The following is a 15045-nucleotide window of genomic DNA, read 5'->3' as shown; positions in this document are numbered from 1 at the left end:
CCCCCCCCCCCCCCATCATTGGTGGCAGCGGAGAGTACCGATCGGAGTCCCAGTTTAAATCGCTGGGGCTCCGATCGGTTACCATGGCAGCCAAGACGCTATTGCAGTCTTGGCTGCCATGGTTACTTAGCAATAAATACAAGCATTATACTTACCTGCAACTGCGAGCTGCGATGTGTGTCCGGCCGGGAGCTCCTCCTACTGGTAAGTGACAGGTCTTTGCTAAAAGCAATGCGCCGCACAGACCTTTCACTTACACTTATAATGGTCACATCCGCACTGGCCACCAATGAATATAGAGGGGGGGGCCGCACTAGTCACATTTAATACAGGGGAGGGAGGGGGTCTGCCCCCTCCTGCCTGGCAGCACCTGATCTCTCACAGGGGGCTATGATTCGCACAATAATTGTGCGGATCACAGCCCCCTGTAAGAGATCGGGTGCTGCCAGGCAGCAGGGGGCAGTCATGTACACCGTTCTCAGTATATTCTAACTAGAAGCGTCCCCATCACCATGGGAACGCCTCTGTGTTAGAATATACTGTCGGATTTGAGTTTTCACATGTTTCCGTTTTTTGCGGATCCGCAAAAAACGGATGACATACGGAAACATTTTCAGGAACAACGGATCCGCAAAAAACGGACCGAAAATCGGGATGTAGAAAAATACGGACGTGTGAATGTAGCCTAAAGGCTCTCTGCAGCCAGGAAATAGCAGTTTTTTAACACGATTCACCGTGAATAAATTCGGATCGAACCAAATTTTTCTGGAAAATTCAGCGAACCGGCCAAATCGAATTTTTGAAAAATTCATTCATCTCTAATTGTGAGCATTGTATGTATTTTCCTACCACATCTGAAAGGAACGTGGGATTGGTATAGAAATCACTATAACATTGCACACTACAGAATTGTAAGGGTAAAGATGGACATGAGCAACTAAGTTGTTGGTTTTCATTCTTTTAGTATGTTTTTGTTGCATTTCTTCTCTGGCCATAGATCCAGTTTAATGTCAATACCATTTTATTGTATGATACACTGTGTATGGAGGCCTCCTTGCAGATGTCGTGTGGGTGGTGGTGGGGAGATTTTTCTTGCAGTAGCCTTTTTCTCATTAATAAAAGTATGCTTGGCTATGCAGTCAGGCAGAATGACGGGTGAAAAAGCATTTAGCTGACGGCTGTTAGTCTGCTGGGACCCCCACAATCACTAGAATGGGGATCCTGAGCCAGTCTCATTGACTTTGAATAGATTGGCAGTGTGTACTCTCAACCACCACTCTATTCACAGTTTTTCTCCTAGCTGATGTGGACCAGGAGGCTCAGGACCCCTGTTATCCTGACTGTGGGGTTCCCAGTGATCAGATAAGCATCTTTAAATGGGGTTTCCATCACTTTTATATGGATAACCTGTCTTCAGTGTCTGATCAGCGGAGATCCAACTCCCGCCATCCCCTCAGATAGGCTGTTTTTTTTTTTTCAGTAGCTTTGGAAACAGGCGCTGGAACACAGCTCTGTCCACTGTATTAGTGGACAGAACTGGTTCCTGCAGTGCTGCTCCCATTCACTTCACCAGCTTCTGCAGAATGTGCATGTGTTTTCAATGGGGAGTGAGGAGAGAGCCACTGCCAGACACTTCTGGCGGCGGCCTATGTAGAGGAGAACAAAAGGATCGGGTGCTGAAATTTAGTGTGCCCGATCCTTCTCTTTAGTTGGAAGCTCCCTATATGCATAAGATTATCGCACAACCCTGCTACTGTATATTTGGCGGATGATAATAGTTTAATGTGTATGTGGCGCCCGTAGACTTAAAATATTATTATATGATATACCTTTCCACTCCAAAATGTTGCCTACTGTGCTCTTTTCTGTTTTGTATGGCTATAGTAGCCTATGATAAATGGAAATCAGGGTTACAGAGATAGATGGCAGGGTGTTAATTTGTTCATCTGGTCTATTGCCATGGGTGGCTTCTCTCCTCCTCTATCACATATCTGTCCTTTATTGTCACTACGTTCCCCTATTTTTGTTTGTTGCTGGTCTTCTCACCATTACCAGCCCTGTGTGTGAGCCTACATAATTTTGATTATATTGTTCTTTCTTTTTATCTCTATCCACCCGTTTGATTTAGTTCTGCATTATAAACACGGACACACAGCCTCTTACTATCTTTTCTGTGCCACCCGTTATCTGTTTCTTTCCTGTCTATTTGTGTCTTTGTACATTCCCATTTCTCTCGCAGCCTGTGTTCTACTATTTTCTGTATCTCGCTTTTTCCTTTCTACCCAATCTCTCCCTTTCATCGCCCCCTCCGCTCAGGTCCCCAGCTGGCTTTATGGCTGTAAGGGAAATCCCCCTTGTGTTCACACAGTACCTCTGAAGCGATGCCTAGGAGATAGAAAGCTCATACACTTCTGGCTATAAAGTGCCTGTCCTACTCTGCCTCCCGCAACAAAAGGGGTTAATGAGATGGTCTCAGGGAGGGGGAGGATGTTTTCCGTTTTCTCATTTTTTTTTTTTTGGCTCCCAATTTTTTCGTTTAATTGTTTTGTTTTTTTGTTACCTGGAGGAGATGGTATTTCAGGCGTTTCCATGGAAACATATCCTTCCCATGTAATGAAGATGCTTGCGATAAAGACAGAAAAATCCCTTTTTCCCACCCCTGCCCCCATCCTCCCAATACACAGCCTTTAAGGGGGGTCTTGCAGAGAGACCTTGCATTTTGAGGGGGTGGCAAAAAGCTGCATGTCAAAAATCGGAGCCATTTTTTCATTTTACGAGCACATCCAGGCAAAGGAATTTCAGCTGGCACTGGAAAAGGGTCTCCTATTGATATATAATATTTTCTTTTGCCTAGGGGCAGAACAAGGAATGCAATTTATTGAGCTAGCCTCTTTTTCCCAGAATGGGGAGCTAATCATACTAGTTTATACGCTATAAAGATTAAAATTAAAAATACATCTAAAAGGAAAATATACTGTATATAGTTATTGTTGGTCCTACTGTATAACATAACCAAATCATGCCCTGCCTTCCTTCGTTATAGAAGTCTAGTGACTTCTTGCTTGTATGATAATATACAGATATTACCCTGTACATGAAATAATAAATGTCTCGCTCTCATTCCATCCTCAGGCTGTGCCTTCCTCACATACTGTGCCAGAGACTCAGCCATAAAAGCACAAACGGCCCTGCACGAGCAGAAGACTCTTCCTGGGGTGAGTGGACATTACATAGACTGATCTTGGTTGGAGGTTTAGGGTTAGGGTCAATGTCAGTGACAGAATGGGCTTAAATTACATCCAACTGCATGGCAGCCTTCTGTATCATTAGCATAATGACTGTGTTGCTGTAGCAATCTATAGAATGATGGGCTATCAATCAAAGATTTCATGTGAACAGAACATTTTATAAACATTAAGGTGTTCAGCCGAGCATGTCATAAGAAGAAAGTGATATATGCTGGGAACTGAGTCTGAGTCGGCGCAGTTTCAGGAGAAAATATGCAGTGCGTACACATTGCACAATTTAATTTATATTTTTTTGAATAATGGATGTTCACCATTGGTAATGGTGGAGAATCATAATGGATGAGTATAAAATGTTATTCTATATCAAGCTTGATTAAGGCATTCATTTGCAAATCCATTTGTTTCGGTGGTTTATAAGGGCACAGAATTTCTCATAAATCAACTTCTTGCACATGAACGTATTTTCTTTCCGTGTCCGTTCCGTTTTATTTGCGGACCATTCATTTCAGTGGGTCCGCAGAAAGCGGAAGTTACTCTGTGTGCATTCCGCTTCCGTATGTCCGTTCTGCAAAAAATAGAACATGTCCTACTATTGACGCATTATGGACAAGGATAGTACTGTTCTATTAGGGGCCAGCTGTTCCGTTCTGCAAAATACGGAATGCACACGGACGTCATCCGTATTTTTTGGTCATACAGTCATGTGCATGAGCCTTTAGATGCAGAGGAAAATCCATGAGGTTCAAACTCCAGAAAAAAAACAACTAAAATTAATTTAGGGACCACAATACACAACATCCTAACGCTGGCCTTGTGTGCCAATCACAACTGTATTCTGCCCTCCTCAAATACACCAGTTCTTAAGCTATTTAAGACCCAGTTTTTGGTTTGAGAGCTGGTGGTAGCAGAGAACTGGTAAGAGCAGTGAACTGGCCAATGATGGCGAGTCAGGCAGCAGGTCTCTGGGTAACCTTATTGTCTTACACAGCTCACAGTTACCATGTCTGTAGGTGAGGGTAGCAAGATATGGGTATATGTAAAACAAGAGTAGAAGGAGGCCGTTCCTCATGTGAAGTGCCTTTTATACAATGAAGATGAAGAATAGTGATCCTACTCACCTATGAAGGTTGTGACAAGCACTACACTTCAGAAAGCGATATATAGTTGTAAAGCCATTGACTCCAGCCTTGGATTAGCTCCAGTGGACCGCCAGGATCATGCGATGCGGTAAGTACAAAAAATGTTTAATCCTATTGGGGCATGTCATCTAGGGTATAGCTTGTAGGCTGAGCTAGGACACTTGTGCGTCTAAGTAGGGAATCCAGGTTGGCTAATGCATCTAGTTTCAGAGGATCCCAGCTGCAGAGAGGGTAAAGAGTAAAGAGCCTGTGTCTTTAACTGGGGAATCCAAGAGGGCAAATGTGCGCCCAGAAGATCCCTGCTATAAGAACCACATCAAAAATGTAGGCATGATGGCCAATATTATGCAGGCCATAGAGTGGCAGCGGCCATGGCTTCAGATGTCCCAGTCCCCACAAGAAACAGGTGGCATACCATTCACAAATTTTATTTGGAATATCTTAGGGAGAGTTCACATCACTGTTTTGTTTTCCATTCTTCTGGATAAAAAAAAAAAAAACAGGATCCTGTTAGAAGACTGATCCTGTGTATCAGGTTTTTTTTTTCTGTTCTTCTGATGGATTGGAAGGACAGAAAATGAAACGGTGATGTGAACTCTCCCTTTTGGTTGCTTGCCGGACTCGTCTGGGAACTGGATGTAGGCACCATGCCCTGCCTAGGTGTTAGGCAGGTCTTGGACTGCAGCCCACCAGTTGATTTTGCTGCTTTAGACACTGTTAGCAATTTGGAGAAAAGAATATTGGAATTATTTTGAGGTGTGATCTTTCAAAGAGAGACAATTCAGTTTGCAAATGAAGACATCCAGGTACTGAGGAATACCACCTAAGGACTCATGCACACAGCCATTGCTGTTTTTGCATTCCGCAAAGCACCATGTGTGTTCCGCATTTTTTCGGAACAGTAAGTTTTGCCCTATATAGAACTGTCCTGTCCTTGTCCGCAAGGAGTGCTGCCCCAGTGTGCTGTCCGCATGTTTTCCTGACCCATTGAAGTGAATGGGTCCACAAAAAAATGCAGATCAGATGTGGACAAAAACTACGGTCGTTACCGCAGATGAATAAACATTTGCAAAGCAGAGATTATTATAATAACAACCAATTTGAAACTTTTTTTTCTGTACTTCAATATATATATGGCCTATCCTTAGGCCCCTTTCACACGGGCGAGTATTCTGCGCGGATGCTATGCATGAGTTGAACGCATTGCACCCGCACTGAATCCTGACCCATTCATTTCTATGGGGCTGTGCACACGAGCGGTGATTTTCACGCATCACTTGTGCGTTGCGTGAAAATCGCAGCATGCTCCTCTTTGTGCGTTTTTCACGTAACGCAGGCCCCATAGAAATGAATGGGGTTGCGTGAAAATCGCAAGCATCCGCAAGCAAGTGCGGATGCGGTGCGATTTTCACACACGGTTGCTAGGAAACGATCGGAATGGAGACCCGATCATTATTATTTTCCCTTATAACATGGTTATAAGGGAAAATAATAGCATTCTGAATACAGAATGCATAGTAAAATAGCGCTGGAGGGGTTAAAAATAAATAAAAAATAATTTAACTCACCTTAATCCACTTGATCGCGAAGCCGGCATCTCTTCTGACTTCTTTCTTTGCTGTGTGCAGCAACAGGACCTGTGGTGATGTCACTCCGGTCATCACATGATCCATCACATGATCTTTTACCATGGTGATGGATCATGTGATGGACCATGTGATGACCGGAGTGACGTCACCACAGGTCCTGTTGCTGTACACAGCAAAGAAAGAAGTCAGAAGAGATGCCGGCTTCGCGATCAAATGGATTAAGGTGAGTTAAATTATTATTATTATTTTTTTAACCCCTCCAGCGCTATTTTACTATGCATTCTGTATTCAGAATGCTATTATTTTCCCTTATAACCATGTTATAAGGGAAAATAATACAATCTACAGAACACCGATCCCAAGCCCGAACTTCTGTGAAGAAGTTCGGGTTTGGGTACCAAACATGCGCGATTTTTCTCACGCGAGTGCAAAACGCATTACAATGTTTTGCACTCGTGCGGACAAATCGTGCATGTTCCCGCAACGCACCCGCACATTTTCCCGCAATGCCCGTCTGAAAGAGGCCTTAGATTAAGGCCATCAACATCTGATCAGTGCTGGTTCGATGTTCATCCCCCCTGCTGATCAGCAGACTGTAGTTGCCATAGCATCTTATGTTCCCTTCATTGTTTAACAGGCACAGTTCTGTACATTTTGTAGTTGCTGTGCCTGGTATTGCGGCCTTTGCAGTTAGTTCATCATTGGAGATGCTGGGATATCCCAAGCATAGGCCATTAGTATCAAAGTCCTGGAAAACCTCTTTAAAGGGCATCTGTCAGCACATTTGTACCTATGAAACTGGCTGACCGTTACACGTGCGCTTGGCAGCTGAAGACATCTGTGTCGGTCCCATGTTCATATGTGCCCGCACTGCTGAGAAAAAGTTTTAATATTTGCAAATGAGCCTCTAGGAGCAACGGGGGCGGTGCCATTACACCTAGAATCTCTGCTCTCTCTCTCTCTGCAACTGCCCAATGCTCTTTAACAGGGCCAGGTAGGCGTTATGATGTTTACACTGCCTGGCCTTGTACGGAAAGTGGGCACAGCAGATGCAGAGAGAGCAGAGCCTCTAGGTGTAACAGCAACGCCCCCGTTGCTCCTAGAGGCTCATTTGCATATATTTAAACATCATATTTCTCAGCAATGTGGGCACATATGAACATGGGACCAACATAGATGCCTTCAGCTGCCAAGCGCACATGTAACACGTCAGACAGTTTCGTAGGTACAAATCTTTAAGAGGCATGATATTTTATAGCAAAACCTACCGAGCCAAGATCTGATTTGATTCTTGATCTTTTAATTACTGTTAGCTAATTAAACAGAATATTAATGTATGGCATTTTTGATGCCTAATAAATGCTTACAGAATCCATATTTACACCATATAAACGTAGTGTATGTTGAAGTTTAAACTTAAAGGGAATACACATTGCCTCTGATTAGGATAGACCAATGATGTGTGATCAGTGAATCTTGTGCCCACCCCTACAATCATGTGAATGATGTTTATACAGTCATAGCGGCTCAGCATGTGACTACAACTAGGCCTCTAATGGTGTTTTACCCCCGTAGACTTTTACAGACCGCATCTTCTTTTTATGAATATACCATGTATAGCCACTTATTCACTGGCCTCTATATTCTTGGGATTGGTGGGGGTTCCAGCAGTCAGGCCACAACAGATCCTCCTTTTATGGCATATCTGTAATGACGTGGGTTGTGCACAAGACTGCAGAACTGGACTTCACCTGTAGCCGTTTTCTTTCCCACGTCCTGTGGCATATGTTACTCAGATACCCCTAGGACTTACAGTAGGGCCAAATTGCACAATAACTGGACAGTCACCAAAAACACATGACTGAGGCACATATCAATACTGGCAGGAACAAGACTCGAAAACAGACTCACAGGTGGATGGATGACAGGACCAAATGCTGAGGGTCGCAGAAGAAGGAGATAATCCAGGAACACAGTGGATGACAGACGTAGGTACAGGTAGATAGCAGATGAATGACATTGAACAGAAATGGAGCAGAACTGAACTGACCCTATCTGAAATCAGCACAGTAATTCAGAAAGATAAATACCACAGCACAGCAACCGACCAATCCCAAACACAGGAACAAACTCAATTTTGTGGAACTACACATGCCAGAATATACAGAAGACATCCTAAACTAGAACAAGATCCCAATAACAGAATCTGCACATGGCAAACAATAGACCTAATACCCATTATGGAGTGAGACCTATGTAAATAGGCTCAACCATCAACAACTTCACTCTTATCAACCAGGCAAAGCTAGGTGATAACCTGATTCAGATGCAAGGCAATCGCATAGCAACTGCCCAAACAAAATACTAAGAACACAGAGCAGCAAGAAGACTCCTATTGCTAATAATAGACAAGAGAAATGGCACACTTTGAGCACAATTTCAACGTGGCTGTTGCCCATATTGCGGCCCACAAACAACGGGTCCGCAATATACAGGCACCATCCGTGTGCACACTGTAAGGGTCCATTCACACGTCCGTTATTTCTTTCCTGATCTGTTCCGTTTTTTGCTGAACAGATCTGGACTAGATCTGGACCCATTCATTTTCAATGGGTCCTGGAAAAAAACGGACAGCTCAATGTCTGATTTTTTTCAGGACCCATTGAAAATGAATGGGTCCAGATCTGGTCCAGATCTGTTCAGCAAAAAACGGAACAGATCAGGAAAGAAACAACGGACGTGTGAATGGACCCTAACACAGATGCGGACCCATTCACTTGAATGGGTCTGCAATCCAGGAGATACGGTGCGGAACAGAGGCACGGATCAGAAGCCCATGGAAGCACTATGGAGTGCTTCCGTGGTTTTTTTGGTTCATGCTTCCGCAGCGGAAAAACATAGTGCACGCACTACTTTTTTGTGGTGTGGACAGACAGGCTGGCAAATGGTCGTGTGTATTTTCCTGGAGGACCTGTTCTAAATTATACAGGCAACCTATTGATTTAAATGGGCACTGTGCAAGGCATAATTTCTTCTGTGGTGGCGCTGCAGGGAAATGAAACACTAGGGCTCATGCACATGACCACGATTGAGCTGGGAAACGCGCTCCCTGTATCGGCCACATCTCCCGGGCCAACCGCGGCTCCCCTGACTTGAACTGAATGTATCATAATAATTTATGATGCAGTCAGTTTGTATACGATCAAGGGGCTATTGTTGTGTACTCACATCATCACAGCCAATACACAGACCGTGTTTCCCAGACTGGTCACGTTCGTGTGCATGAGCCCCACAGACAACAGTTAATTGCCCCAGCAGTTAGGCACTTTGTTATCAGCTGATTGTCAAGGGATGCTTCTAAAAAGCGTTAAGAAAAGAATATTTCCCACAATATGCACAATTTAAAGAAGTTGTCTCACCTCAGACATTGGGGGTATATCACTAGGATATGCCCCCAATGTCTCATAGGTAGCGACTGTTCAGCTATTTTCGGCAGTCCCATTGAAATGAATGGGAAGCACACCACGCATGCGCCGCCACCGCTCAATTAGCTTCTATGGGGCTGATGGAAATAGCCAAGCCAGCGTTTGGCTATTTTCGGTGCTCACATAGGAATGAATGGAAGGCGGCCTCGCATGCACAGTGTGCCCTCCTTCACTTTGTGGGCTCCATTCTAAAGATCAGACAATGGTGGCATATCCTAGCGATATCTCCCCATTGCCTGAGGTGAGAAAACCCCTTTAAATGATTTTTGTAGTAGGAAGTATCACTACCTTGTATTTCCAAAAGTGTATATTATGGTGTTGCTTTGGCTTTGTCTGAAGAAATCATTTTAGCGTTTTGTCAAATTGCCATTATTGAGTGTATATCCACCTGAAGTGTGAACTGTTGATGACAAATGTTTTTAAGTCAGCCATATGCAAGAGACAACTTTTAGGCTGGCCATCAAAGAAAGCTGGCAGACGATCTATGTACTGTATATAGGGGCCTCCTGACTCTCCTTTCATAACATTTCTTTTTTTTCTGGGGGCATGTCTGGCAGGGTCTTTTTTCTGTCTTCCTGGTCAGGCAACATCAGAGACATCTATTTAATTTGTGTAGTGAGCCTTAAGGGGTTGTGTCACTTCAGCAATTGGCATTTATCATGTAGAAGAAGTTAATACAAGGCACTTACTAATGTATAGTTATTGTCCATATTGCTTTTTTTGCTGGCTGGATTCATTTTTCCATCACATTATGCACTGCTCGTATCCAGGGGTTATGACCACCTTGCAATCCAGCAGTGGTGGCCGTGCCTGCACACTATAGGAAAAATCACCAGCCTATGCGCACTCCCGCAGTCCCTGCTACCAGAGAGGCGGTGCTTTTTCCTATAATGTGCAAGCACGACCACTGTTGCTGGATTGCATGGTGGTCGCAACCATGGAAACAAGCAGTGTATAATGTGATGGAAAAATGAATCCAACCAACAAAGGAAGCAATATGGACAATCACAATACATTAGTAAGTGCCTTGTATTAACTTTCTGTACATGATAAATGCCACAAATGCTGAAGTGACACTACAACAGGCGCCTCCCCCCAGGGCCCTCCTCTGACGCGACCCAGGTGTAGGAGGAATGCCGAGTGGTATAGTGTGGCCTATCTGTTTCTTCATGCGTCACAGTGCTCCTACATGGATATGGCTGGACCCCAGGCTTTGGCTCCGAAGCAATAAATAGGGGGAATAATTGAGGGATTGGAAAGAATAACTTAAGTCCTGACCTTCAGATGAAGTTCAATGGCAGTTTTACTTTGAATAAACGTTTCTTCAAACAGTTTACAGGCTTGGTCTTGGTTCCAGCAGGCTTTAGCATTAAACTGGCAGGCAAACTCAACTCTGCTCTATCCTTCTTTCACACTGCTGTACTGACAAGATGACTTTGTAATTTGGCTTCTTCTTTATGCTGCACTTCACCTTTTAGTCAGACTTATCTTCAGCCAAGGAATAGGTTAGAATCCTGGCAGCTCCAACATGGAGTCTCAACCAGCACAAGCCAGAACTGCCCCACCTCCTTCTGGTAGCAAGCAGGACTGGCCCACTTCTGACCAATGGGGGGGGGGGGGGGGGGGGGGGGGGGGGGGGGGAATGGTGAGTTCCATTCTATCTAACCATAGCTCTGCCATATTTGCTGCCACCTGCTGGGCACATTACATGAACAGTTACATAACATTTTTATAAATGCACAGTGTTGAGGGACCTGGAAATAAATATATAGGTGACATACAGGTTAGACCATAAAAGATAGTAGCAAGGTGCAGAAGTGGTAACACCACTCTGGGGTGTTACAACACAACCCCTTATGGCCCCATACACATTAATCTATAGTGTATTATTGGCCAAACCTGTTGAGAATCAACCAGCCAACAGTCTAATGTGTATGGGGAACTGCTGACTTTCATCCAACAGATGATGTGGGGCAAAGTGATATCATCTGATCCTTTTGTTTTTATAGGAGATAAGCTGCCACCAGAAGTGTCTAGCAGCGGTTTTCTCCTCTCTCTCCATTGAATACACATTTGGCCGAACCAAACGTGTGTGTGTGTGTGGGAGAATTGGGAGAAATAGCTGTTGACGGAACGATTGTCCAGCTGACATCTATTAAATACAGTATATGTAGCCGGCTGTAGCTTAGCTTATCTGTTAACCTGCACATTCAGCTTGTCAGAACTTCTCAGAGCAAAGCAGTGGGATTGAGCAGATGAAATTTACTGCACAGGATATAGTTCCCCAGCATCAAACCAACATGATATGCTGACTGAAATCCAATGTTCTTAGCCACCTTTATGAAGTCAAAAGTCATTTCAGTGAAAGGAAATAGTGGCACCGTCTGTTTCTGTAGGGCCCTATCCAGAGTGCTGAATTTTGGTATGAATTTATCATTTCCAGTCCAGCTTTTGTGTTTGGAAGCTCCTTACAAGTAAGGTTGGTTATTAAAGCCTGTTTTGGACTTTAATGACGAAGCTAAGTTTTTTATTTTTCCATCAATTTAGTTGTTTTTTCTGGGCAAGTTGTAGTTTTTAATGGCACCATTTGGGGGTTAAGATAACTTACTGAATCATTTTTACTAACTCTTTTTTGATCGGATGGGGAAAAACTGTGGTTTTTATGTTATATATTTTGCTACAATCATGTTTCAGTATTAATTCTTTTTTTTCTTTTTTCTTTTTGTTTTGTTTACATTTTATGACTTTTGCACTATAAAACCCTATTTAAATACTTTTTTTTGCATCACTGCATCCCAAGACTCATAGCTTTTTTATTTTTCGTTCTACAGAGCGTGAGGGCTTCATTTTGAGGTCCATAGCAGGTTTGATCGCTTTTTTTTCATTTTTCCAGTGAAAACGTTATTTCTTTTCTTGGAATTTTTTTTATTTAATAAAACTTTTTAAACTTATTTTAACCACTTACTTGTCCCGGAAGGAGACTTTAACAGGCAATCTTTTGATCACTTCTATGATATCCTATACTGATTATGCAGTGAATGGTATTGTACTGTCAGTGCTATACTGACAGTCACCAGCAGGCTGCGCCAGAGAGGCATCAAGATATTGACACCCTGCATTCTCATTCACGGGTTACTGATGGGAGACAGAGAGAGTGCCCTCCCTCTAAACTACTTAGATGCCACTGTTGCTATTGACTGCGGCATCTAAGGGGTTAAATGGCCCAGATCGGCACTTCTGCTAGTTTGAGCCATTACAGAAGGAGCCTGGCTTTCATGCTGAGCCACTACTCTCTGCCATACAGGAGACCTGTGCAGCACCTAGAAAAGGCCACCATAAAAAGGCAGCGGCCCAGCGCCAAAGGCCTCTTAGTAACTGCTGTAAAAGGGTATATTGGTGGTCACTAAGGGGTTAAAGGGGTTTTCCGGGATTAAAATGTTTTTTAAGAAATATGCTCATGTAGTTGCTTACCTCATGTACGTCTTCCTCATTCATTTTCAGTTTGGAACCCGTTTTCTCCATGTAAACTAAATCTCTCTGATTTCCATTCTGTATGTAGCACTTCCTATTACTGTATCCAACCAAACCCATGATGCACTTCTCCTTTCTCCGCCACAGCTCCAGCACCGCCCCTAACAACGTCCAGCTAGTTTATAGCTCCTCCTACCCGGCTAGTTACATAAGCACTACCTTATCACTGCCTCTGTTGCTGCCCATGGACATAACATTACTAGAAATAAGAAAGAGCTGCATGGACATGTGACCACAGCCCAGAACGAAAGATAAGAACAATAAAAGTAAAAGAAACACATTAAAAAATTCCAGCTAACTTCATAAGTGAATATTTTAATGTTGATACAGACTGGAATACCCTTTTAAGATTACCGTATTTTTCGCTTTGAAAGAGGCACTTTTAATCAAGAAAAAATCTTGATAAAAAGTGTTTGCATCTGATAAATGGCAGTCAGGGAAATCCAGCATGGCCAGACCCCCCGACTGCTTACACAATGATCCAGCATCGCGCACATTCAGCACTCTGCCCGATCAGTGAGAAAGCTCTGCATCTGAACACACTTCTCTCTCCCTGCGGAGGAAGGTCCTACAGCTGTAGTGAAAGGAAATGAAAACTCCAAGTACAGCTTAAAGACCTTTAATGATGTCATTAATGAGAGGGACCAGAGCAAGAAACCTATAAAGTGGGCACTAGTGCAACAAAATGTGAGGTTTTATAAAATATAAGTGTGTGTGTGTGTGTGTGTGTGTGTGTGTGTAACAGAACTGTATGTGTGTATATGGGTGTAGCAGAGCTGTATGGGTGTAGTCAAGCTGTATGTGTGTAGCAGGCAGTATCTGTGTATTTGTCGCAGACAAATACTTAAAAATAATCTAGCAGAACAAGAAGCATGGCATGGCACAACAGAGCAATGACAGGAGACACATTTATTTGGATAGGTACCACATGCAGGTGACCACATGCACCATTGCTGGTTGTTACAATGGTCATCAGATGACACGCTAAGACTTTCACACTAGCATTTCTGCTGGATCCGGCAGGGTCCAGCAAAAACACTTCCATTACTGATAATACAGCCATCTGCATCCGTTATGAACGGATCCGATTGTATTATCTTTAAAGGGAACCTGTCACCTCCAAAACACATTTTAAACCGAGATCATTATCTTACAGTAGCCCCCAGTGTGTTCCTAATCATGTTTTTCATTCCTCCACTGGTTGTTGTATACTTTATAAAAACGCTGTTTTAATCTGTGTTTTCGCTATCCTCAGAGTCAGTTTGAAGTCAAGGGGGCAGCAGCCTCCTTGCTACAAGTCAAGCTAAGCCCGCCCCTTACCCGTCCTCCCTTCACTGTGATTGACATCCTGCTGTGAGGCTGGGATCGTGCAAGTCTCGCGCATGCGCGGTGTGCTCCTTGTCACTGCGCGATCCCGTCTCCTGCTCCGGCACTCAGCCGGCCGCTTTCCTCTCCTGCGCATGCGCCGGGCATTTCCATCATGCACGTGCCCGGCGCATGCGCAGAGAGAGGAAAGCGGAGATGGGATCGCGCAGTGACAAGGAGGGCACCGCGCATGCGCGAGACTTGCACGATCCCAGCCTCACAGCAGGATGTCAATCACAGTGAAGGGAGGACGGGTAAGGGGCGGGCTTAGCTTGACTTGTAGCAAGGAGGCCGCTGCCCCCTTGACTTCAAACTGACTCTGAGGAGAGCGAAAACACAGATTAAAACAGCATTTTTATTAAGTATACAACAACCAGTGGAGGAATGAAAAACATGATTAGGAACACACTGGGGGCTACTGTAAATAAATGATGTCGGTTTAAAATGTGTTTTGGAGGTGACAGGTTCCCTTTAATATTGCCAAGATGGATCCGTCATGAACCCCATTGAAAGTCAATGGAGGACAGATCCGTTTTCTATTGTGGCAGATTGTGGCAAGTCCCCATTGACTTGCATTGGGGGTCATGACGGATCAGTTTTTTCGTTTTTCTCAGGACGGAAAGCAAAATACTACATGTTGCGGTTTGCTCTCCGGTCTGGGAACACAACTAAACGGAACAGAATACAT

At 43.9% G+C, this 15045-nt stretch overlaps 1 protein-coding gene across 16 annotated transcripts in view; it reads left to right on the top strand.

Moving 5' to 3' along the window:
* Positions 1 to 15045, top strand: part of CELF5 (CUGBP Elav-like family member 5) — a 137914-nt gene that overhangs the window by 56138 nt on the left and 66731 nt on the right. For all 16 annotated transcript variants that reach the window (XM_040420390.1, XM_040420383.1, XM_040420379.1 and 13 more), the window contains exon 2: positions 3133 to 3215. In XM_040420390.1, the coding sequence (XP_040276324.1) occupies positions 3133 to 3215 (83 nt within the window). The remainder of the gene's footprint in view (positions 1 to 3132; positions 3216 to 15045) is intronic.

Source organism: Bufo bufo, chromosome 2 (genome assembly GCF_905171765.1).
Source record: "Bufo bufo chromosome 2, aBufBuf1.1, whole genome shotgun sequence".
In the NCBI taxonomy this organism is placed as follows: Eukaryota; Metazoa; Chordata; class Amphibia; order Anura; family Bufonidae; genus Bufo; species Bufo bufo.
The sequence above is the reverse complement of the archived record's forward strand: the minus strand, read 5'-3'. Positions and strand labels throughout refer to the sequence as shown.